Source organism: Littorina saxatilis, linkage group LG5 (genome assembly GCF_037325665.1).
Source record: "Littorina saxatilis isolate snail1 linkage group LG5, US_GU_Lsax_2.0, whole genome shotgun sequence".
In the NCBI taxonomy this organism is placed as follows: domain Eukaryota; kingdom Metazoa; phylum Mollusca; class Gastropoda; order Littorinimorpha; family Littorinidae; genus Littorina; species Littorina saxatilis.
Window position 1 is genome coordinate 41,839,349 of NC_090249.1, and position 26,271 is coordinate 41,865,619.

Consider the following 26,271-nt stretch of genomic DNA (forward strand, 5'->3'; position numbering starts at 1 on the left):
GTACGACAAGGCGTAATTTATGGGTGTCGTCTCTCAGTCCAAGGGAAACAACTTCTCTAAGCTTCTCTAAGCAAGGTCAAAATTGCTTCCCTTGCACTGTCAACAATCATCGATTCAAAAAGAAGTCAATGATTCAATTGAATGATCTAAAATCATAAGTAAAAATCAGTGTGGATTGTTACTCATTTATCACTAATCTTACTACGGTTTTCATCTGCCAAATTAAATATTACAACTGATGCAATAGTTGTAGCAGTTCGCTTTATGCAGTTTTATGTGCAAATACAAAGTAAGTATTTTTCATAGTAATATTCTGTGTTGTTTTGTTTCATTTTCAACTTCAGTCTCATACCACGGATAAAGGTTATTTATAATTTGGTGTAAGCGTGTTTTATTCATTTTCTTTGTACACACGTTTCAGACAGAAACAACATATAGAACGATAACAAGCAGACTGCTTATAATTTGAAATCACTTTCACATGTTTGAGAATTATTTGTACTGCTCATAGTTTACTGTCAACACACACACACACACACACACACACACACACACACCTCTAAGTAAACTCATTCTATATAATATAAACACTAAAACATCATCTCTGCACACGTTCTGAAATCAGCACGTTAGAAACTTTTATTTTATTATATTTACAATGTTTCATGCAAACAAGAATAGTCATTAAAATATTGCCTGCAGATTGTTGTCTCAGGAAAACAACAACACAAACCTACATCATGTGAAAATTGTATAAACTAACTGGCATATGAACTGCACCTATGTATACATTGTTAATTTCAGTCATGTATCAAAAATGCTTGAAATAGAGTATCTTCCTTGCAACAATGGTTTAAAAATAGCTACATTGTGTATTTCAGCATATGCAAACATATCAACAAAAGTGACACATTTTTCTCTCTGTCATCCCTTCAGAAGAAAAAAATCACCACAGTCTCACACACTTTAATCCCAACATAAAATGACAACGGACGACAAGTGCATTTTTTTCTCTCCTGGAATAACATTTCCTGATGATGGCCCTGGGATAAGAAGCCTTTCACATAGAAAACAATGTAAGTCAATACTGTTATAAAAGCAACTTGATTTATAAAACAAGTCGCATAAGGCGAAATTACTACATTTAGAAAAGCTGTCGAACACACGGAATGAAACTGAACGCACTGTATTTTTTCACCAAGACAGTACAGCTTCATCAATCCCCGCGTGAAGGAAATCGCTCACCTTCCACGTGCAAAACGTAGTGATATTGACACGCCAGATTAGCGCGGTGGCGTATTGTGCTAAGCAGGAAAGCGCGCTTTTCTGTATTCTTGTTAACTTTCTGAGCTTGTTTTGAATACAACCTATCATATCTACATGTTTTTGGAATCAGGAAATGATCAAGAATAAGATGAAATCATTTTTGGATCGATTTCTTACATTTTAATCGTAAGACTAATTAATCTATTTTCGTTAATTGTGATCACATTTTAAGAGTTAACATGACATATGTATTTATTTTTAGATTCAGAATGTGATGAAGAATACGATGCAATCAATTTTAAATCTGTTTGCGAAAAATCGATTTTAATGACAACTTTAATGAGCAAACTCATTAATTAAATTTGAAGCCTCCAAGCTGAAATGCAATACCAAAGTCCGGGCTTCGTAGAAGATTACTTGACCAAAATTTCAACCAATTTGGTTGAAAAATGAGAGCGTGACAGTGCCGCCTCAACATTCATGAAAAGCCGGATATGACGTCATCAAAGACATTTATCAAAAAAATGAAAAAAATGTCTGGAGATACCATACTCAGGATCTCTCATGTCAAGTTTCATGAAGATCGGTCCAGGAGTTTTCTCTGAATCGCTCTACACACACACACACACACATACACCACGACCCTCGTCTCTTCTTCTTCTTCTTCTGCGTTCGTGGGCTGAAACTCCCACGTACACTCGTGTTTTTTGCACGAGTGGAATTTTACGTGTATGACCGTTTTTTTTACCCCGCCATTTAGGCAGCCATACGCCGTTTTCGGAGGAAGCATGCTGGGTATTTTCGTGTTTCTATAACCCACCGAACTCTGACATGGATTACAGGATCTTTTTCGTGCGCACTTGGTCTTGTGCTTGCGTGTACACACGAGGGTGCTCGGACACCGAGGAGAGTCTGCACACAAAGTTGACTCTGAGAAATAAATCTCTCGCCGAACGTGGGGACGAACTCACGCTGACAGCGGCCAACTGGATACAAATCCAGCGCGCTACCGACTGAGCTACATCCCCGCCCGACCCTCGTCTCGATTCCCCCCTCTACGTTAAAACATTTAGTCAAAACTTGACTAAATGTAAAAAAAAAAGGAAATGTACAATTCCCGATTCCATTATGAAACAACAACCAAAACTATGTCCACATGCTAGCCCCACTCTCCTTTACCCAGGCTGGAGAAGCCTGGTCCAGGTAATGCCATGGTGGCTGTCAATGACATCCTGGGGGCACAGGGGTGTGAAGCAAAGTTAATATCATTTCCTCTCCTGGCAGCTATAACACATCAGACATAATAAAGTGGATGTGGCAGCTGTCTCATTAAGATCGGACTTCAATAGATACAGTCTGTAAGTAACTCTGTCGGGATTGTGTTGCTTGTGGACGAGTCGCTTTTCCTTGAAAATACTGAAACAAACCCACGTGACATTGTAATCTCAATCTCCACACATTTCGAGCAAAAAGAGCGTAATATTGAGAGGACAGTGTAGAAAACAGAGAAGATTGGACCGAGTTATCACTGGCATGTCCGTCGTTTGCATGATTCCACTGTGAGGTGGGTTTGTTTGCCCCAGTATTTCCAAGGGTGAGCAACTCTCCCTCAACCCATAAAAACCCGACCGAGTTATTTCCGAACATCGTCTGTTACTTTCTTCCAGAACAATTTTCTTTCTCAGGACCAAATTCCTTTTGTATCTGGAAGACAGTTGTGTTCATCAGAAAACCGCTGTTCCAAGGAGAGTTCTCTAGCCTAGGAACCCTCACTGACAACCCAGACCCCCACTGACAACCTCGGAAGTGTTACAGGGAAGACAACAAGTTTTTTCTTCTTTGGCTTACTTTCCTCTATAGAAGCCCATATTTATGTGAAATCTTTACCCTGCAAAAAAAGACAATGGACAAGTGCACTGTAAGTGCAAGTGTATGGTGACTCATCTTGTCATGAGTTCATTTTGGATAAAAATCTTCAGTAGCCTTTCTTCGCAATGAGAAGTCAATAACTGTTGGTAAACAAAGTACATGTTATAACAAGCTTCCATGTACAAATGAATCAATGAAATGTTGCTTGAAATGCGTAGAAGTTTATGAGGCTGCTGCATCTTTATTCAGAGGGGAGGAAGACCTGCACTTACATTTATGCAGTGACCCATCAAGGTTGAATGTTGTTCTCAATAAGTTACAACACAAATATCTCCTGCTTTTCTCCTGTTGTGCCCCAAAAGACATTCTTGTGCTGTGCTCTATGAGAGGTGTTTTCTTTGTGCTTAATATTATTTTGTTTGGACCTAGCTATTGATGTGTACATTGTTGTTAAACAGTTGTTTGTTTACCAGGGTTTGCTAGTGTGTGATAGGGTTCGTGTCCGTCTGAAGATGTTAGTTTCTTTGTTAGTCCTGTGTTGACAACTCTTCGACAAGCGCTTAGAACTGTACGCGCTATATAAGCTTCCTTTTGATTGATTGATTGATTGAACTTCTCTTGTCTTGGCAAACATCTGTTGACAGACCTGTTTACCCTAAACCCGAGGCAAGAGTTCTTTCCAAAAAAGTTGAGTGTATTTTTCAAAAAGTTGGTGTACTTTGCAAGCAAAGCCATATGGGCTAGGGAAAATGTACGCATGGGTGCAAACGTGTTTGTGTAAGAATAGCATGTCTTGTGAACACCTTCAGAATTTAACTCCTTCCAATACAACAGGGATAAAACAATTTTATTTACCTGTCAGTTTATAGCATTATAACCAGTGTCTTCCAAACAGATTGATAATGAAAAGATGAAGTTCATGAAATAACATCTGCGGTTGACAGTGGCAAGTTCATTTTTACAATCATCTCAGAAAACCTTGCTTCAGCACGGACTACAGCCTTTTCTTCTGGCAGGATTTGCTTTGCGGGAATGAACTTCATAATTCCTTGGCAGCTTTCAGCGGATTTCTTTGCAGCAACCTTGTCCAGGTGAGTTTTGGAAATGCAGTGTCGTTCGATGTCATATATGTTTCCCAGCATGGGCAACGGAGAAATCTGATTTACAATAATTGCAGTGTGCATGACTTTTTCCCATAGTAGACTCCACAATTCCTGGCTCTTTCTTATATTTCTCCAAGAAAATCTGCTGCTTCTGCTGTTTAGACTTGGTACAGTCATCCGAAACTGACACATTTTACCGCTTCATTTTGCCACGATTGTCCAGACGATCGCACGTGCCAACAACTGAACAAGGTTTCCACAGCTGAAGACTCGCTGTCATGGTTATCTCCCTTCGACCGAAACCGGTATCAGTTGTACCATCCCGTAATCAGCACATCAACACCGGAAAACGTATTCTAGACTTTTTCTTATGCGTATTTTGTGCGTGTGTCGCGTATTTGCGTACCAATAATAATTTGGCGTACAAAATACGCCCAAATCGTACTGGTAAACGGGTCTGTGTTGACCAAGCAATAACATAACAAATACAATGGACGGCAACCCTGCAGGAATCAAAGAATGATGTATTCCGAGCAATGGTTACACCCAAAGCACCTCCTGCTCCTTTGCTTTGAGGCAGTGGGTGGCAATGGAAACAACGCAGTCCTTGGAGCAAGTCAGGTCACAGGCACCTCCCATCATACATATATACATTTACTGCTTGCTCAACACAGGGCTTAGAGTGTTGAAACTGATGCTGCAGGTCGGCGTATCAAAGACCCGGTGCAATCCTATGCTTCTTGTACGTCTGCCTGTTCTACTTCCCCATCAGCATGCTGAATGAAGATTTGCTGGGCTTGCTGAGGAAGCTGATGAATCTGGTAGATGCCCTGAAACAGAAAAAAAGATTTTGCATTAGCTGTGCAGAGAGAACAAGATGCATTACAGTGATAATTATGTACAGTGGAATCCGCCTGTTGAGACCCCCCCTATTTAAGACCCCCCCCCCCTTTTAAGACCTTTTTTTCTCAGACTTTCTGTTCTTAACCTCTGTAAAATTACCCCCATTTTAAGACTCCCTCCTTTTGAAGATGTGATTTTCCCTCATTTTTGGAAGTCTTAAAGGGGGTTCTACTGTACTCCTTTATACTCGAGTGAAAAACATTTTGTGAAACCATGAAGTTAGCTCAATTAGATTACTCCAGATTACCAGATTACCTGATCAATATTAAACACACCTACAAAAAAAAACCACTTTCTTATGTAGCTGAGAAGCCTTCCAAAGTGGTCCGTCTATATTCACACCATCCATGATCTGACTTCAAAAGTACAAGATCTGCAAAATTAAGACTCTACAATAGTACGCTCTGAATAATAAAGCGCTGGTCATGACAGAAGCGCTATTACCTGTTGTGCGGCCAGTTGACTCATCTGGTCAGTAGCCTGGGCCTGAACCGGTTGACTGGACTGGATGACGATACTCTGTCCAGACACCTTGCCCTGCAGTTGCATCTGTATGGACTGCAGCTGCTGTGGGGTCAGCTGGATCTGCACAACAATGAGGTAAAGTGTTGACCCTGAGAGACTTTGACCCTGAGAGACTGAAACTCGCTGACAGGAAGACACAGCTTAAAACATTCAACAAAACACACGGAGACAATCGTCTTAATAGATAAAAGCTATTGGTTCTGCACAACCAAAAATTTAAACAAATTTTTAATATTTTTCAAAAAAGACCTACAGTGTTTGGATGATTTGTAAATGTAAACAAATACTGCACTTTTATTACTGACCAATTAATTCCCTTTCAGCAGTTTACTCAGACTGATGGAGTTGCACACCAATAACAATAAATGACCTCAACAGATTGAGAAACTAAAAAAGATGTCAAAAATAAACACTTACAGGTATGCTCTGCACCTCCCCAGATGGCGTAATGACTTGCTGATACACTTGTGTCGTCGGCTGAACAACCGCAGGCTGAGCTGCTGCAACCTGGTTCTGAAGCTGTGAGACCACAGCTGTCTGCTGCGTCTGCTGTTGCTGCTGCACTGACGCTGGAAGCACTTGCTGCATCTGTCCCAGCTGCTGCACCACTCCCTGGGGGGTCTGCAGCTGCACAATCTGGGGCTGTGCTCCTCCCTGGCCCAAATTCTGGTCACAAATCACACTCTCACATTCAACAATTTGCTAGCAATAGCAGAGACTATCAAGGTTTTTTTCCACCACTTTTACTTTACGTTTATATGAATAAGTTTTTACCCATTCCAGAAATTCTGGTGTAGCTTAAGCTACAAGATGAACAGAGTCGAACACACATTAGGACAGCATCCTTCTGCGCAAATCCTTTTTGTTCATCATGAAAATATCAACAAACACTTTTATAATGAAATAACAAAGGCCTGGATCATGATTAAAAACCACTGCAAAAATCTATCATGTAACCCCTAAACAAACCAATAGACCAGCAAATCAAATACGACAAGTGGCAACAAAATGTATGATCAATGTTTAGCCATACCTGAATTTGAATCGGCTGCTGAATTATCTGTCCACCTGCAAATAAACAAAGCAAAAATATGAATGAGTGATTGACTGCAAGGGCTAAATATGCTAATAGTTTGCTAAATTCTGTAGTTCTAGAAATCAATTGCTATAAAAATTCTTTTATGGGGGAAATTTTTGGTGCAATAATCAGGCTTTGCCTTTCGTACCAATGGTGTCTTGTCTGCATATGTAGAGGTTACATGACGACTCTCAGAGGATATCAAATATGATGGTTGAAGTTGAGGATCATGAAAAATGTGAGCCGATGGTTTGTAGAAGGTAGATTTCCATACAGAAAACAACCGAACTCATGGACTTTATATTGAATTTCGTGAGTTCAAGCCTGTAGTTGTGAGTTTAAATGCAGTATCAATTTTCAGTCGCTAAGAGTAGTGCCTACAAAGGTGGAACTGGGCTGGTTGCTGAGTAGTTCTTTTTTGCTTGCTGGGTGGTTATCGAAAATAAAACCCCTTCCAGTTTACAGATGGAAAGAAGCTGAGGGGGGAATAAACAGTAGTATAGGTGTTGAGATTGAGATGACTTGCTCAGGACCAGACATTGCAGGGGCCCTTACAAACCTGTAAGACCTGAGTTGATAGAGAAGGGGAAAACAGACAAAGTCCAGTACTGGGAGGTGTCCTCTCAACTGTGTCTGATTTTTGCCGTAAGATCTACACACACACAAATTCACAACATCTATCATAAAAACACAGAGCCAGACAACAACTATGAAAAAGACACTGACCAGGTAGCTGCATTGTAGCAGTCTGCTGCTGGACTGGAGCTGCCTGTGTAACCACCTGCTGCAAAGACTGTGTTGGCTGGGCCACCATCTGTTGCTGCACCTGCACTGGCTGTTGCACCTGCACTGCGGGCTGTTGCACCTGCACCCCTGCCTGACTGATGGCTTGTTGCACCTGCGCTGCAGCTACTTGTGGTTGCTGCTGGTTCTGCTGCTGTTGTTGTTGCTGAGCAAGTTGCAGGTAATACTGAATCTGGTCGGGCAGGGAAGATGATGCTCGCACCGTTTCTTCCTGCAAAACAATAGAAATACATGTTTATACAGAGACAAACTAGCACAGTGCATAACACACCCACAGCCACTAATGAAGTCTGACATACACATGAAAGAAAAGAAGTCACAGTTCCTAATATAAACAGATTCAGCATGTAATACTGACTGTATTGCTGTTCATTTTGGTAACAAAAAATTACACTTAAAATCAAAAGAAAACCTTTCTCTATAAATAAATGATGGGGGGGGGGAAGCGGGAGTAAAATGGCTTAGCAAAGGCAAGGAAATGTAGGACATACCTGTCTTTTTGCAGGTTTCAGTTCATCTCTGGGCACAATATCAATCAGAAAATCAAACTGATCAAACTTTGAGATAGCCATTGCGATGTCATTTCTCTGCAACCAAACAACACAGGAAGACACAAGTTAATAAACAAATATTTAAAAACAAAGCGCATTTTCTTAACTTCTACTAGACACTGCCAACTACGTATTGAGTGTCAAAATCTCTATCCAATGAGTCAGTGTACATCCATCACTTGCTGTTACTTTGATCGTGCTATGTTTCACTGCATGTTTCCCATGACCTGTGTGGTACTGGATTTGAATCTGATGGCTCAACTGAAAAGGGTAAAAATATTACATTGGCTGTTGTCACCTTCTGGTTGTCTACTTCTGGTTTATAAAAATACTAGTAAAAATATATAAATCATGTCACAAAACGTGTTGGAAGCAGCAAAACACCTGTTCATTAAATAGGTTATGCTCTTGGACCACAAAACTACACAGTCTACAGTTTGTTTCACAAATAACATAAAGGCTTGTTACATACAAAAATGAACTGCTTCCTATTTCATAATTCTAGTATTCATTCAGTACATGTAGTATGTTTGAAGACACTCAATGTTTGGAATGCCCAAACCATGCTTGGTGGTTTGATAATAATGTGCATATGCTGTAGAAAGCTCAGAACATGTATATCATTATCAATTCGAAGCTCTTACAATCTTTGAACTCTCTTTCCACAAATATAAAGATCTGCTCCTTTACCAGACATGAGATAAGAAACTGTCTCCATAAAAATAAAAAACACAAGAAAGGTAAGTTGTTGAAACGTTTAATTTGACAAAACAAAACAAAACAAAACGTTCACAAATATATCGACCCAACAGTCATTTAACTAAGTGCACAGACAAACAATAAGTAGACAAAACTTAGCTTCCCGAAATGTGCAGCCGCTTGCTAGGATATATTTGTGAACATTTTGTTTTGTTTTTGTCAAATTAAATGTTCCAACAACTTACCTTTCTTGGTTTTTTATTCTGAAATGTGGAACGTTGGCAGTCAATTTGTTTTGGAATTTATTTTGTGTGCCTCCCCCAAAAGGATTTTTTTTTAAATGACACAAAATACATGTACCGGTAGTGCAAATTCAGGATCTCAAGAAGCTTTAAAATGACAGAAAAATCTCATTTCTGTTTACCTGTAGTGTTCTTCTCTTGTTGTCTTCAGTATGGATCCATGCTCTGAGAGATAGCTCACAAACAAAGATCTCTGCTGCTTTGGCAAAGAGTACAGGAGCTTCAGCACTGATCATCTGGAGAACAGAGAGTCACAAATTGACTTGATCAATCATACATGTATTTAGAATAACATTTTATGTACTTAGTTTGAGACCACTAAAACAAAACAGCTAACAGTAACAGTTACAAATGTGATATCAACAAAAAATTAACTATCTACTCATTATGAATTAGACAAGCCATCAGATTGTGAAACACTGCGGTCTCTTATCTGATGATTTTGTTACTACATGTAACACACATGTTCCACCCGACTTGCTGGGTAAGCAAAATATGATTTACAGTTACACAAGCTTGAAAACATAACATGGGTCAACAATGACCCACTCCACTGAATGCATTGATACCAACAATTGTCTAGCCATATTGACATCATAATCTAAAATTAAAAAGAGCAACCTTAACAAACATCATGAGAAATGTATAATGTATCGTACAAAAAGATCAAAACATAGTAATATAGGAAGTGACAGAGCACAGGATACCTTTACATCCTCATCAAGTTTCATGATTTTCTTGATTCTCGCCAGAGGTAGCTCTTGACTTTTGAAGTCATTCTGCAATAGGAAAAACAAGTTTAAAAAGATTGATTGTTAACTACATACTGATCTTGTTTATATTGCAATTGTAGGGTTGGTGGTAATTGGTGTGTTTGTTATTTATATATATGTCGTGCCGAATTCACGGAATTGCCGAATTCGCGGAATCGGCAACATTTTTGCCCATTTCGCGTAATCGACAAAACGCTGCCCATTACGTGAAATCGGCAGCGTTTTGCCAAAAATGCAAAAGCGACAGCCAGTCTGTTACTTTTTGTGTCACCAGAACATTGCATTAACATTGCTTTACCTCCCTACTATGTTTTCTATGGTTTATGTTGGTCTGTGTCAAGCATAACTCCGGAAATGCATGAAAACTACACTTTCTGCAATAACTTGCCATAACTTATCGATAATTGCAATATTTATGCATTCGAGTATCTAGTTATCTAAGTGTGATGATATCCCAGGCATTTGAGAACTTTAAAACCAAAAAGTGGCTGCCGATTTTGCAAAATGGGCAAATTTTAGAAGCCTTTACGTGATTTCGGCAAAACGCTGCCGATTTCATGTATTGGGCAGCGTTTTGCCGATTACGCGAATGGGCAAAAATGTTGCCCATAATGCGGAATCGACAATTACGTGAATTTGGCACGACATATGAGAACCTATGTATGTAAATATGTGCATGTTTAATTGAATGTCCTAATAATTCTTATTAAATGTGTGTTCGATTATCGTTTACAGGCAGGTTGGGTGCGTCAATTTTGTGTCTCCATTTTAATGTACGCATTTTTGTAATTGACCATAAAGTGTTATTATTGTTATTGTTAATGTTACTGTAACTGCAAGGTTCACTACTTTAACAATTTAGGCACACCATAAAGCTAAAGGTACACTCATCTCTTTTCTAAATTCTATGCTCAGAGTCATTCCTTTCAAAAAAATTAAACTACCTCTCAAAAGAACAAAGACAGAAACAAAGGCATACATTAGTAAGATTGCGAATTTGCTGCAGGACATTTGGCCAGAAGTCATTCAACATCTGAGTTGCCTCTGCAGAGGGGGTAGACACAAAATTTGGGTCAGATGCCATCTTCTCTTGTTCAACAGCACCAAGCAATCAGCAGGTGACTGGTTCTCTGTTCCAACCTGAAAAATGGAGAGAGAAAAAATGCATGTATACACAGAGATGTTGCTACAAATTATCGTGAATCAGACAATTGTCCTTACCTCATCAACATTAATAGGACATTTTACAAGTTTCAAGAATTTCAATAGGACATTTTACATTTATTTTTTTTATTTTTAGAGCTCTACAATCTACTAAGTACATACCTTTGAGATGTATGTGGGTAAATCGTTGTATGTGTTTTTTTTTAAACTTTAATTTTTATTTTATTTTTTAACTGATTCTTCTTCCTTTTTAAAAAAAAAACTGTAGTGTAAAGCGTTTGAAGTTTTTTTTCAGTAAAACGAGTACTTGACTCAATTCAGGGATGGGGAAGGTGAAGGCAGAGGAGATGGGCACGGCACCATCATAAAGCATGAAAGTGAAAGTATTGCCATGTGATTGCTACAAACACAACAGACTGTAATAGCATTCACAGATGGGTAAAACACAATAATACACCAAAAATTCTATACAAAAAAACACCAAAAATAGCAACTTTTACTTTTGTAGTGGTATTGGTAATGGTTATCTTTTGGAAGGAATGTCCTCAGTGACAAATCACTGCAGTGATCCACATGTCTGTGTCAGCTAGTGTGTGCATATTTTTTACTTTTAGTAATACATTGATTGCTGTGCGGTGGAAGGTTTGTCAACAAAAATATATTCTGTCTACATCAACAGCCCAGGGACCAACAAAAAGTGGTTGATAGGACAGGTTAACTGTACATAGCTAACATACATGTTGTATAAATGTATGTTATGCAATGCACTAAGGGGCATAACCGGATAATGATCCTGTTGCGACCTATCTCGTTATCGGCGCTTTTCCGGAAATGACCTGCGCTTTGTTGGAATTCCAACAATGGCCGCCATTGTAGGAATTCCAACTTTGCACTACGCGATTCTAGAAATGTACCGCGCGCATAGTGAGAATTCTGCTCTTTCTTAGAAAGCGATGTAAAATGATACAAGTCATGGTGGCCAATGATGATCCTTGTGTTTTAAAGTGATCAATGCTTAGTCTTGAAAAAGCAGATGCATTGTATAACGCACCAAACCAACCGAATTACAAAAAGCAAAAACACTTTTGATAACTTCGGCGGGCTGTAACAACACAGTTCAACGACCCATCCCACTCGACCAAAACGCACCAATTTTACGTAATTTTTAACGTTTCAGATCTTACATTTTACAACAACAAAAACACAACAAGAGTGTACCGATATAACTTTTCACTGGTAACTATCGATTGTAATAATTTTTTACTCAGTCTTAACTGATATTAAACTCACACAGTCTCTCTGGGCTTTAGAGACAGCATTACGTCCCTTTACTGAGTAGGCTCCAGATTGTCACTGCATGGTAATCTAGGCTCTTGAAACGTAATGTGCAAGTCTGTGCGCTATATTGATGTGGTGATTGATTCATGATTGTTGCAAAATGTTGATTCAAATTAAAGATGATTTCAGCCTGTTGTAACAAACTAACACTCTACTCTGAGAAAAAAACACAAGAAGGGCAAAGCCCATACGACTCACATGCTTGACCTTGACCTTTCATGACATCATACACTAAGAACTGCTTTACACATTTTTCCTACCAAAATACATGTGACCTTGACCCAAGGTCAAGGTCATCTAAGGTCATGCAACACAAAGCTGTTAATTCAAGACATAGGAAGTACAATGGTGCTTCTACCATGAGATATGGTCACTTTTAGTGGTTCACTACCTTATTTTGGTCACATTTCATAAGGGTCAAAGTGACCTTGACCTTGATCACATGTGACCAAATGTGTCTCATGATGAAAGCATAACATGTGCCCCACATAATTTTTAAGTTTGAAACAGTTATCTTCCATAGTTCAGGGTCAAGGTCACTTCAAAATATGTATACAATCCAACTTTGAAGAGCTCCTGTGACCTTGACCTTGAAGCAAGGTAAACCAAACTGGTATCAAAAGATGGGGCTTACTTTGCCCTATATATCATATATAGGTGAGGTATTCAATCTCAAAAACTTCAGAGAAAATGGGAAAAATGTGAAAAATAGCTGTTTTTTAGACAACATTTATGGCCCCTGCGACCTTGACCTTGAAGCAAGGTCAAGATGCTATGTATGTTTTTTGGGGCCTTGTCATCATACACCATCTTGCCAAATTTGGTACTGATAGACTGAATAGTGTCCAAGAAATATCCAACGTTAAAGTTTTCCGGACGGCCGGCCGGACGGACGGACGGACGACTCGGGTGAGTACATAGACTCACTTTTGCTTCGCATGTGAGTCAAAAATCATTGTGTTCAAAATAGATCGAGACAGCAGCAACTAGCTAGCTGCATGCGCTGAGTGTCACTGAGAGACTTCCCCTGTATAAGACCTTGTTTTTTCATATACCTTATTCATGACCTGTGAAAAGGGTATACTTTTTTGTGCCAGTCGAAGGGTTGCCATTTCTAGAACGAGGCAGCTCGTTTCGGGAAATGCGGAGCTTTGTTGGAAATCAAATGAGGTTTCGGGAAATCCCGATTATTCCAACTCTGCCCCGGATTCTTACTTTGCGCCCAACAATCCTTCTCATCAAAGTTTATATTTTAATGCAAAACTTTTAAAGTTTATGCTTCAAATGCATACACACACAATGATCTGCATGTTCAAGATATGCCCCCCCCCCCCAATCAATTAGTCTGTATTAGTGCATGATAATGATAGTGGTACCAATTCCCAAGAATGTTATATGTTATATGAAGTCTTATATCGCGCGCGTATCTCCAGCCTCGGACTCAAGGCGCAGGGATCTATTTATGCCGTGTGAGATGGAATTTTTTACACAATACATCACGCATTCACATCGACCAGCAGATCGCAGCCATTTCGGCGCATATCCTACTTTTCACGGCCTATAATTATTCCAAGTCACACGGGTATTTTGGTGGACATTTTTTTATCTATGCCTATACAATTTTGCCAGGAAAGACCCTTTTGTCAATCGTGGGATCTTTAACGTGCACACCCCAATGTAGTGTACACGAAGAATAAGAGTTGTGAAGATATATATCAGAGGCTGTACATTTTTATGTCAGTACTACTAGCCAAATATGTTTTTCAACGTTTGACAGTCAACTCAATGAGTCATGAAATTTGTTACTCAACTGTTAGTGTTACTATTAGGGAGGGATTGGGTCTCTGAAATTTAAGCAATCTTTCTTATGGATTCGTGCAAAATCAAAACGAAAACTTCAGTACATTTTATCCCAAAGAAATGAAAAGGGGTCAACAGAGATAGAAAAACGAAGATAAGTGTCATGTTTGTCGTTACAAATAAATATAATTTGCCGAACCTCAAGTGAGGGGAAGTTGGCAACGTATGCCACCTTGGTGACATTGATGATTCAAAAGCACCATACTGTGTGGTAAAGCGGATCGTCATGGGCGTACACATCGTCACATGACAGGCTCACAACATTGGACAGAGTTCCAAAGCTATTAGTAGCGAATCTCTTTACTCAGCATCATAATAACACAAGAACCTTACGGACCAATAATTTGGTCAGATCAGCACACCCAATCATTTCCACGACCGTCCCACCAATGAGAACAAAGAATAGAATCATAATAAATCGGCAAGAGCCTGCAAACAACTTGTATACTCACCACTAAAGGTCGCGTGTGGGGTCCAAAGAAACAAATGAACACAATTCGAATACAGATTAATTGCTCCTCTCAACACAGAAGCCTAGAGTTTGGAAAAATTGTGTAGAATCTATTGCTGTCCGTAAAGATGGCGGATTTTTTGATTGGTTAGGAGGAAGATATTCACAGCGCATGCGTCAATTAGACGTTGTTTCTGGACACTTCCGGCCATAACCCCGAGGAAGAAAAAATCTACAACAAAATGCAGGCTCCTCAATCGGTGTGTTTGTGGGTGTTTTTTTCTAACAATTATTTGGCAATGATGTCAGAAAATCTTTCATTTTAGAAAGCAAATCACGCTCAGGTAGTTTTTCTCATATATGACAGAAATCTTATCTTTAATTTTTAAACAGAAAGATGTTCTACCTTCTACGGTCTACTCTCAACTTGCAAGATTTCAGTCTACTTCAGTACTTGAGTACCATTGGCATTGGAACATAGAAAACAACACACACACACACTTACGCAATTCACGCTCACTGAATAAATACCTGAAACAACCCACAATTAGGGCCTGAAACTGGGCGCCAGGGCAAATCGCGAAAGGCAAAAGTCTAGCTTGCCTACCAACCCACCCATGTTTTTATTTTCATAATTCATAGATGTACACTATCCACTTTAACTTTCACTCTAGGGAAATTAGGATAGTTGCCCTGTACCTTAAAATTAATATTAAAAGTCCTACGGTTTTAAGCCATTAAGGACTTGAGTGTTTGTCCGCTTTAAAGTTGCGCTGTACAGGGATTTGCTCAGTATTTGAAGAAGACAAAAAAGTTATACGAAGTACCTCTGGTATGTTGATGTATGGATAATATCCTGAAAATTTCAAAGCAGTTCACCACTCATGCTGCATTAGTACTGATGTGACAGAGTGATTATTTTGTCTGTTGTAATTATTGTGTATGTTAAACTTAAATGTAACGTTGTTATTGTAGATTAACTATTTTATAGTTTCACACACACACACACACACACACACACACACATAGATTCACTCACTCAGTGTTATTGTAATAGTCAGGGAAACAAGTTAAATTACTCTTAGTTTAAGCCGATGGCAGTAAAGTATTACCAACGGAACTAGAGAATGGAAGACATTAACAATCAATAAAGAATCTAGAAAACCTACGTGACTGCCGTTTTCCTGCGTGATTGATGCGAGCCTCTGAACGAACTCCACAGAAAGTTCAGCAAGGTTACACTGATACTGATAGGATTCTGAGTAATAGGAATGGCATAACACACGCAATGCACATGCTAGCTAAACAAAACAAAATGTTCTGGGTAGATAATTGATTTGACTTTCTCCTCATGAAAAACTAAAAGTTGCCACGTTTTTCCTAGTATGATTTTTCGTGGATTTCGTCACAATCATTTTTTTTCAAAATTTATATTTACAGTAGTTAGACATCTGTTGCATGGGTGGGAGTTCCTCCGTCTCAGACGGATTTCCGTCTCAGAGAAATTTTGACAATTTTTTTTTTTTTTTTTTTTTTTTTTTTTTTTTTTTTGCGCCCTCATTGATAGTCATCTCATACTGTGTTATGCCAAATGGACTGATAGTGCACTTTTTGTTGTTTCTAATGCTTGCCAGGTCCCTAAAATTTTTAGTTTTTGTTACTTTTTGTATCTCCAACAAGGTTCTTATTTATCAGAATTAAACTCAGGAGAGGCCAGAGAAACCCTTTTAAATTCATAAAATTCGTTTTCGGCCGGGGGCCTTCGCCCCCCTGGACCCCCCACCAGGGCGCTGCCCCTGGACCCCGCCGGGGCCTTGGCGGCCCCTGGACCCCGGCCTTAAAAAAAGTTCAGTCTTGGAACAATTTTGGGCTCCCACCCATGCTGTTGCAAATCAATTCACATGACATGATGAATGGTTAAAGTAGACCTTCGTGTGATGTGTACAGGACTACTTCTTATGTCTGCTTGAACAATATATACATCCATAGCAAAAGAAACTGACATTCCAATAGTATCACTTTTACAAAGGAGTGTGATTCAAGAACATTTAAGAATGACTAACTCTCACCCCACCTTTTTCTCTTTTTTTTCAGAAAGAAGAGAAGCAGCTGGATGCTGGCTTGGAAGGTCTGATCACCAAGGTTCACGACTTAAAAAATCAAATTGCAGCATTTATTAACAAGCTCGAAACAGAGTATGAAACACTGAACTGGTAAGTACATAGTTACATTATTATGATTATAATTATACAGCAACGAATGAACAAGCTTCCCCACCCCCTCCCCTCTAAAAAGAATTAGACATAAATAAATGTAAAAAAACAACACTTGATGACTATTGACTATTGTACATTACAATTTACATTTATATTCATAAACACTGAAGCAGAATGTTTCTTATGTCACCATTCATCAGCTCAGTAAACTTTGAAATGGCAGATTTTCTCAACAAAGTTTGTTTGACAATATTGGTACATGTATTCAACATTATGCTATTACCAGTGTTGCCATACCAGTGGTAAGGGCATTTTTTAATTGAAAGCATAATCTTCCACAATCTTTACATGTGGATGATTACAGGGTATCTTTGAAAAGATAAAGTACTTACGAAGATGAAAGTGCATGCATGTCAGGGATGGCAAAATCTAACAAATTTAATTCACAAGCTGGGCAAGTAACTTTAAGAAATTGACCAGCCGGCCACAAATTTCACTAGTCCGGTATAACACACACTAAAATTATGAGTTATAACTGTGAAATATAAATGAAATAGTGGTGATACGATTGACAACGTGGCTGCGGTCAGCAATGAACAGACTTTTTCAAATGGTGTCTTGTCTGGCCTAATTTAGCAATGTTCTTCATGCAAGCTGAACTCAGATTTGTGAGCAATCTGTTTCACGTGACTTCATATTGTCCTACTTAACTTGAGAAATGTTGTTCCAGTCAAATATTGCATTCTTTTTGTCTTTCTCTGTTCTTGGAAATTTTTGACAAAACAAAACCTACTATCAGTATCATCGAACTCCGACCAGTCTCCTTCCATGATCCAGCTATTCGTATTGAATGACCAGGGATCTATGAATGATCGATCTCTTTTTCTCCTTAATATTGGAATCAGTCTTCGCGTAATTCTTTGGCCCGCATTTTGAATCAGTAGCGAAAGTAAAAACAGCCTGGCCGCAGCGTGAATGAGACGTCAGCAACATATCCGATAGAAGCCTTGTTCTCGTTTCATAAAAAAAATGGCAGACAAAAGAAATTTCTGCATCTGCAAAGTTTATAGGGCTTTAAAACTTGATAGTACATGTACAACTGAAAATTGTTTTGTATTTGACCAGAACTTTCACTGGCCAACTGGGCTAGCTGCCAGATGGTTTCTACTAGCCCGGCAGAATTTTTACTCGCTTGTGGCGATCGATACGGATGATTTGGCCATCCGTGCATGTTTACTGAAATAGCATGATTTTAAATGGGTTTTCTTGCAGGCCGTCTATGCTGGACAACTTTGCTTTGATGTCTGGTCAGCTCAACTCACTGAAACAGTTGCTGCGTGGGGACAAAATGCCAGCACTACGAAACTTTGTTCTCTTTCCTGTACTTCTGTCACAGGATCCTGACCCTCATTTGGAGGTGAGCCTTTGAATGCTAGCTAGACTTTCTTTTTTACTGGTTGGGTAAATGATTTTGAAATTGAGGAAGGTTTTGAATTTCAGAAATCATACTATAGTTATAGTACTTATACTCTGCAGAACATTTGCCAAATTCATTAGAAGAACACATTTATTTGTGATGTCCGCATTCCTGATGGGAAAGATGGTATTCATTCATGCTGTGTAAACAAGGTGTTTGAATGGATTTTTGTATTTTAATCATTTATTTTTACTGTTGAAATATCATGGTTTTGTCATTCTTATCAGATAATTGATAAAAGAGTGAAAGACAATGACTGTTAATGTTATGGTCTGGGACAGGCTGATCTTTCTTAACCCAGTGTGGGATTTTCAGTGGGGCGACCACCCCCAACCCAGCGCGTCCCCGGGTGGCGGATAGGGGAACGGTCTTCAGATATGGAGATCAGCCGCTTGCGGCCGCGGACCAAACTGGCTCCGGGTGGGATCCCGGAAAATCCTCCCCCCTGTGCTCTCAGGGTAGGACGTACGGGCCATGAGCTAAGGGTGAGGTAACCCCGACAGAAAACCCCGAATGCTGAAGACGGAGGACCCGGGCCGCACGGCGCATTCTAACAAACCACGGGTACACGCACTTACGCAAATGATGACACAATCAACCAGCACAGATGAAAATGGCGCTCGCCCATTGAGGACCCCCCAGGGTGGAGCAGCGTCGGGTCCCATGCCTCAAAGGGACCCAGCCCCAACTACTGGAGGTCCCTCCCGTCCGTCTTGTCACGCCAGGGGACGCGGGAGGAAAGTGACTGGCACCACCACAACCAGGAAGAAACCCAGTCAGCAGCGACCTTTTCAGGTCATGCACTGGAACGCAGAAAGTATCCTGAACAAGAAGACAGAGTTGGAGCATATCCTGCATGAGAAGAACATCAACATCTGCTGTATTCAGGAGACGCACCTGACACCCCAAAAGTCCTTCAAAGTGAGAGGCTACCAATGTCTTAGGTCCGACAGAACAGACCGAAGCAAAGGAGGAATCCTGACCCTCATCAGGAACAACATCAATGCCTGTTTGATAGAAACGCACATGGAGGACTCCGAATATCAGGTGATTCGAATCCAGACGAAGACATCAGAATTCCATCTTGTCAACTTCTACTGCCCCAATGATAGACACCTCGCCCTTGACACGATCCCCGCAAAGGCCTCCAACTTCATTGTGGTGGGTGACTTCAACAGTCATTCACAGAGTTGGGGATATGACCACCTGGATCGGAGAGGAGAAGAGGTGGAGAACTGGCAGGACGACAAAGGTCTCATCCTTTTGAACAGTCCCTTTGACTGCCCTACATTCTACTCCAGAAGATGGCACACTACATCAACTCCTGACCTAGCCTTCTGCACGGAAGACATGCACCAGCTAACCAGCAGAGAGGTCGGAGAACAGCTAGGTGGAAGTGACCATCGGCCAGTCTTTTTGACCCTGGGCATGGAGTCCTGCACTGAAGCTTCCTTCCCACGGTGGAACTACAAAAGAGCGAACTGGTTCCTCTTTAGACACCGCACCAGCGAACTCACCAGAGACATCAGAGTCGAGGGTCGAGACATCAATATGGTGGCGAAGGACTTCAACATGAGCATCCTCAGAGCAGCGCGTGAGTCCATTCCCAGGGGTGCCAGGAGAGACTATAAGCCCTACTGGAGCAATGAATTGCAGGAACTGGATGATGATCTGGCAGACGCCAGAAGGGAAGCAGAAGTCAACCCGTCACAAAACAACAACATCCGCCTCCAGGAAGCCAAAGCCAAATTTCTCAAAAAGAAGCTACAGGCAAGACGGAGAAGCTGGCAAGAGAAAACAAGCTCTCTGAACCTTGAGAAGGATGGCAGAAAGCTCTGGAGGCTCACCAAGCAGTTGAATGATGAGAACACCAGCAGAGGAAAGATCACATTAGAAGAGAACAGGAAGGTGCTAACTGGAAAGCATGCTGCCAACCAATTTGCTGAAAGCTATGCAGCTGAGAGCAACCTCCATGTTAGCCCCGAGAAACAGAGAGAAGCAAGAAGAGAGAAAAGAGAGAGACCTGCCAGACAGTCGACAGTGGACGCCATGAGTCAACCACTCACACTCCACGAGCTGCACTCAGCTCTGAAAAAGTCAAAGGCGAAGAAGTCCCCTGGCCCAGACGGCATCACCAATGAGATGCTAACCCACCTTGGTAGTGCAGCAGAGAACAAGCTACTCGAGGTCTTCAACAGCAGCTGGCAAGAAGGATCGCTACCACAACTCTGGCGAGAAGCGATCATGATCCCCATCTTAAAAAAAGGGAAGGATCCAAAGAAGGCCACCAGCTATCGCCCAATCAGCCTCACCAGCTGTGTTGTGAAGACCCTGGAGAGAATTGTGAACGAGCGCCTCAGGTGGTACCTGGAATCCAGGAACCTCCTCGCCCCTGAACAAGCTGGATTCCGACAGTTCCGGAGCACTGAAGATCAGGTCACTTACCTGGCGCAAGAAGTTGAAGATGCCTTTCAGGAACAGAAGCTGGTCTTCGTCACCTGGATAGATCTTCAGAAGGCCTTTGACAAGGTCTGGAAAGATGGACTCCTTGTAAAACTGCTGAGGAAAGGCGTGTCCAGCAACATGTACCAGTGGATTCGCTCTTACCTCTATAACCGCAGGGCAAGAGTTAACGTCGACCAGACCAAAAGCAAGAAGTTCCTCCTTCGTCATGGCGTCCCTCAGGGCGGAGTCCTCTCCCCCACACTCTTCCTTCTCTTCATCGACGATCTGGTGTCTGAGATGCCCAAGGGGATCAAAGCTGCTCTCTACGCAGACGACCTTGTGATCTGGTGCAAGGAGGAGCACGCAAGTACTGCCACCTACAGAATGCAGCAAGCGGCAGATAGGCTGAACGCATGGGCAGAAGATTGGTGCGTCTCCATCAACAAGGAGAAATCCTCCACCACCCTATTCACACTGTCGCCAAAGCAGAAAGCCGGAACCATTAGGCTTGGTGGAACTCCTCTGAGAGAGGATGAAGAAGCAACGTACCTTGGTGTCACCTTTGATAGACGGCAGACCTGGAAACCACACCTTGCACAGGCAGAGACGAAGGCCCGGCGCAAGCTAGCCATACTCAGGAAGCTGGCAGGTACCACCTGGGGAGCGAACGAGAAGATACTGAAGACAGTATACCAGGGAACAATCAGACCCCACCTCGAGTACGGCTCCACAGCGTGGTCAACCTCAGCCAAGACAAACCTGCAGACCCTTGACCGTGTGCAAAACCAGGCCCTCCGACTCATCACCGGTGCAATGAAATCCACGCCCATCAAGGAAATGGAGAAGCTTACCACCATCCAACCCCTCTGTCAGAGAAGAGAAGCCAAGACTATGGTACAGGCCGAGAAGCTCAAGTGCCTACCCGACCACCCCATGAAGCACAGACTGAGCAACCTCACCAAGAACCGGCTTAAACGGAGCAGTTTTGTACACGAGAGCAAGAGACTTTCTCGACAGTACAGGGAAGTCCTTCCACAGAACACTCTACCTCTGACTCAAGAAGAAGAGGAAACCCCCAAGGCAACAGAGAAACCAGGCATCCAGATCTGCACCAGTGTTCCACATGTTACCTCAGGAGAAGATCAGAATGACACAGCTCGACAGGCACTCACCTTAGCCCTGATCGACGAACAGTACCCAAAAGAGGCGTGGATCCATGTATACACCGATGGATCAGCAACTAACGCCGTGCTCAATGGAGGTGCAGGCATTCTCATCCAGTTCCCTGGGGGACATACAGCTACATCCAGCGTTGCCACTGGCAAACACTGCACAAACTATAAAGCAGAAGCAGAAGCTCTCATGCAGGCCGCCTCCTTCGTTCAGGACTCCGCAGACCCTTGCTTTCAAGTTGTCTTCCTCTCGGACGCCCTTTCAGTCCTTCAGGCCCTAGAGAACGACAAACTCCCACAGCTGGCCAAAGCATTACAGACAGTCAGACAAACCAGAAGAGTTGTCCTCCAGTGGATACCAGCACACTGTGGGATACCAGGAAATGAAAGGGCAGATGAGCTGGCAAAAGAAGGAGCCGTGGAAGACCAACCTGAAAACAGTGTCAGCTTTAGTGAGCAGAAGACAATCATCAAGGCATTGATGAGGCCAAGGACAAACAGAGATGACTACCACACAATGTCCAGAGAGCAGCAAGTCAACCTCATCAGGCTGCGTACTGGCCACAACAGGCTCAATGCTCACATGAACCGAAAGTTCAAGCTGGCGCCATCACCAACCTGTGCCTGCGGTCAAGAGGACCAAACAGCGGAACACATCTTACAGCGATGTCCCTTACTAGATGAGGAACGAAAAGAAGTGTGGCCGTCACCAACTCCCTTGCAGACCAAACTATACGGCAGTCGACAGGAGTTGGAGAAAACGACAACATTTATCACCAGTGCTGGACTGATTGTGTAACCTCTGCGAACGCCAAGAAGAAGAAGAAGAAGAAGAATGTTATGGTGAAAGTTTGCAGTTACAGTTGAGTGCAAATTCATTTCTCATAAGTTTACAAAAACAATTTTTCACTATGAACAGAACTTTCACAAGTTGCAGATAATCAGATCTGTGTGTGTGGGAGCATGTGCACACATTTGTGAATCTTCTAAGTTGTACAGGTTGCCACCATGGTTATTTATTCTTGTTGCAAAATGACAAGAAATGTTGGTTATTGAATTCCAGAAACTGACTGAAGGACGTGTGGTGTCGTGTAACCATGACCTGGTGCCAGACTATCTGCGGACAAAACCAGAACCTGAGGTGGAGGAGAAGATCAACCTCATCGCCAACAAAGCTGCCAACGTCAACATTGAAACAGCTACAGTATGTCAAGCCATTTTTTGGTCTGATTTTTAATTTCAGCATTCAAGAGACCCTTTACTGCGTGTGGTTCTGGGTTTTCAGTTGAAAACATGAGATTCTCAGTCTCATGTAAGTGAATTTTGTAAAGTTCCTTGAGGTAAAGTAAATACAACTGGATTTGTCATATTGAAGGAATTCACAATTTGATTTTGGGGGGTGTTTTGTGTTGTAGGTTCCACTGTACAGACACTACTTTATGTAAAATCAATCTATTTGCTGGATGTGGTAGGGGAATGGATGGCCTTTCCAGTCATATAACTGATTTTACAATAAACCGCCACATCACAAAGATATGCACTTTTTTTTTATGACAGGTAGTATAGAATGTTGAATTTGTTGAGTGTTCTAATGTTCGTTTCTACTTTTCAGAAACAATTGAACTCATTAAATAAAATCACCAGCAACTTGTTGGACATAATCAACTCCTCCAAAGACGAGTGGGAAAATGACGCAGGTGGGTAAAATTATCAAGTATTATTATCAATAATCAATAATGACATTTAACAAGTCCATACGCAGGAGAATAAATTCATGAAAAAGGCAAGAACAAAAGAGAGTTTATATATTAGTTTTGAATGTCCACGTGATTCGGATGTAGTTTTGAGCGCATTTTCCTTCTCGTAGTAGTGCAAGTCAAGGTTGTGAGACTGTTGCTAGTCCTTGCATGTCTGTCAGGACAAGCACCCTGGCTGAAAATTGTCATCTTTCAAACAGCTGACCCTTTCTTCAGCATAATTATAGCATTATCCAACAACTGCTTTATTCTTGTCTCAGGCCAGAAAGGATCTCAACCCCAGACCTCACAACAACAGGACACCACAAACCTCGTAGCAGCCGTTACCAAAGGGCTGCGACTGCGTCGGCCTGACCCCTCAATGCAGCAGATGCAGGCAGGACCCATCCATAGCATGCAGCAAGTTCAGAATCCCAGGCCAGGTAAGTTGTGTACTCGGCAAACAATGCTGCACATCTTCTCACTCAAAGCGCGCTACCGACCGAGCTACATCCCCGCCCACTCAAAACGTGTTGAATGTTCAGAGTGAATCATTACCGTAGGATTATTCTAAGAAGTTGGAATGCTTTGCATCTGTCTACGTATTCCAGAAATAGACGGTATCCTCTAGATGGCTTTCATTCATCATCTGTCTGACACTTCTCAACAGTGTACTTTTATTAACATAACACAGCATCAGGCATATTTCATGCCAAGACTGCATAGGGATACAAGTGCATTATTTGTGGAATAAATGCGTGCTGTACTCCATGAAGTGTAACATACAGCAAGGTTGTGATTACTGCAGATCCTGTGTACACTCAAAATGGAGTGCCATCTGAGGTTTTGTGTACATCCTGGATACAAAGTCAGCTGAGATGCTTGTTATAGTAAAGCAGGTATCAATAAATGTACAAATCACTGTTTAAAGCAGTTTGTTTTGACTGTTTGTTTCTGATAACTTCCACAAAGAATGAACTGTTCAGTTGTGCAAGGTGAATGGATGTTGACTCATGTCTCAGAAAATATTGGATTCAAATGTTATTTGTTTTTCTTTCAACAGGTATGGGCAAGATGCCCAGCGCAATTAAGACCAACATCAAGTCAGGATCTGCACATCCATATCAAAGACCATGATACCAGGGGTTCCGTCCATTTTCTGCTGATGTTATTTGAACTTTGTCCGAGTGTATGTGCTTGTCTGTGTGCATGCGTTTGCAAGTGTGAGAGAAAGTTTTAACTGAAACGAGAGCAGTGCGGCAACGAAAGACGTGTTGATTGAAAAATTGACAAAAAGTGATTGAAGTCTGGAAATTCATACAAAAATTATTCGCACCGATACTGCCAGTGAAATTTAGTGAATAATAAAAATGGAAACGTGAATTATTGTTTCAGTTCTTGAGCGTGTGTGCTTTTCGTGAAATGTTTTTTAACTGATACTGCGCAGAACATCACATATAAAACATCACACAACATTTGTACAAACAAACCACTGTAATTCAAATGCACAATAAAAATGTTTTCTTTATTTCATATCCCAGTCAATAAAAAAAAATCGGTCAAGAACAGCACTGAAACTATTTCAATTACTAAAATTCCTCACATGTTAGTACTCTCACGGTCACAATATACTCAATACACACTTAGGACACAAAAGCGGCATACATGTCGGAGAGACAGTGAAAGGTGGGGACAGCAAGTGGAGTCTGATCTAACCCGTAATCAAACTGCATAATAGGCAGATAAAACTCTGCATTCCACTTTGCAATAGCAAAGAGACAAAGAGAAGAAAAATAGTTAAACATCCATGCAACACACACACCCAAAATGCTTTCACAAAACCTACACAATTATTCTGACAATGTGATTACCGGTAACTAAAAAGAACAATTTAAACACATTATTGGATTATACAGTTATACATTAGTCGAGCGTTCGTGTGGTCATAATCCTACCTCAAACTTCTAAAAAAACAAATCTTGCTGTAAAACCTCAAATCCAAGCTACCCATGAAAATAATGCAATACAGGTACAAACAAACCTCTAAGAGAATTTCATTAAATCAATATGACGAAAATGACATCCTAATTTGCTCAGATATGTGCAGCTGTTTGTCCCACAGTTCAATCATCGAGGAAACATTTTGTTCTCTCTCACTTTTTCAATGAACTAGCAATATTGCTGAGATCAGGGTTAAACAATATTTGAGGATGCAAACTGTGCACTTGTAAGCCACTCAACTCTGACTAGTTATTTTTCAAATACTAAAGAGCCACCATCTTACCCCAGTCTTTCCAGGAAAACTTTAAAGATAGAAATAAAACATTTGAGAACAGGTGAATCAGGCCTTTTACTGGATAAAAAAAACTTGACTGACAACGAACATATTCTACACAATCGGATAAAAGTTATAAGGAAACGAGAAACAACGCTCTGGTGCAGAGTCCGTTTCGCCACGAAAGATGAAAAGCCCCCAACGTGACAGCTTTTAAATGAGGTACACAGAGAACTCCGCTCGGTTGCTGGTAAACTCCACAAC

The 26,271-nt window shown here is 41.1% G+C and overlaps 2 protein-coding genes across 4 annotated transcripts; one reads left to right on the forward strand and one right to left on the reverse strand.

Annotated features, from left to right (window-relative positions):
* Window positions 1-601: 601 nt before the first annotated feature.
* Window positions 602-14,823, reverse strand: LOC138967164 (nuclear transcription factor Y subunit gamma-like). Of its 2 annotated transcripts, none has more exons than XM_070339671.1 (10): window positions 14,688-14,823; window positions 10,853-11,013; window positions 9,808-9,879; window positions 9,223-9,336; window positions 8,040-8,135; window positions 7,471-7,759; window positions 6,700-6,734; window positions 6,084-6,332; window positions 5,586-5,726; window positions 602-5,068 (listed from the first exon to the last, which is right to left on the reverse strand). In XM_070339671.1, the coding sequence occupies exons 2-10, from the start codon at window positions 10,955-10,957 to the stop codon at window positions 4,970-4,972; spliced, it is 1,200 nt and encodes a 399-aa protein (XP_070195772.1). In that variant the 5' UTR covers window positions 10,958-11,013; window positions 14,688-14,823; the 3' UTR covers window positions 602-4,969. The 2 variants fall into 2 exon arrangements, with proteins under 2 accessions (XP_070195772.1, XP_070195773.1); XM_070339672.1 differs by lacking the exon at window positions 14,688-14,823 and adding an exon at window positions 14,375-14,551.
* A 2-nt stretch (window positions 14,824-14,825) lies between these two features.
* Window positions 14,826-25,115, forward strand: LOC138967165 (mediator of RNA polymerase II transcription subunit 8-like). 2 transcript variants are annotated; one of them, XM_070339674.1, is made up of 7 exons: window positions 14,826-14,946; window positions 16,781-16,899; window positions 18,175-18,319; window positions 23,060-23,200; window positions 23,609-23,693; window positions 24,014-24,175; window positions 24,796-25,115. In XM_070339674.1, the coding sequence occupies exons 1-7, from the start codon at window positions 14,929-14,931 to the stop codon at window positions 24,867-24,869; spliced, it is 744 nt and encodes a 247-aa protein (XP_070195775.1). In that variant the 5' UTR covers window positions 14,826-14,928; the 3' UTR covers window positions 24,870-25,115. The 2 variants fall into 2 exon arrangements, with proteins under 2 accessions (XP_070195775.1, XP_070195776.1); XM_070339675.1 differs by having other exon boundaries at window positions 14,874-14,954.
* The last annotated feature ends 1,156 nt before the right edge of the window (window positions 25,116-26,271 follow it).

What these genes read in the sequence shown, in the direction of transcription:
- LOC138967164 (XM_070339671.1), bottom strand. Translation starts at nt 10,957, where the DNA reads ATGGCATCTGACCCAAATTTTGTGTCTACCCCCTCTGCAGAGGCAACT. An exon ending in AAATTCGCAATCTTACTAAT is followed by an intron (nt 9,880 to 10,852) that starts GTATGCCTTTGT and finishes TTCCTATTGCAG; the next exon opens with AATGACTTCAAAAGTCAAGA. An exon ending in AACTTGATGAGGATGTAAAG is followed by an intron (nt 9,337 to 9,807) that starts GTATCCTGTGCT and finishes TCTGTTCTCCAG; the next exon opens with ATGATCAGTGCTGAAGCTCC.
- LOC138967165 (XM_070339674.1), top strand. An exon ending in TCAACATTGAAACAGCTACA is followed by an intron (nt 23,201 to 23,608) that starts GTATGTCAAGCC and finishes TCTACTTTTCAG; the next exon opens with AAACAATTGAACTCATTAAA. An exon ending in AGTTCAGAATCCCAGGCCAG is followed by an intron (nt 24,176 to 24,795) that starts GTAAGTTGTGTA and finishes TTCTTTCAACAG; the next exon opens with GTATGGGCAAGATGCCCAGC.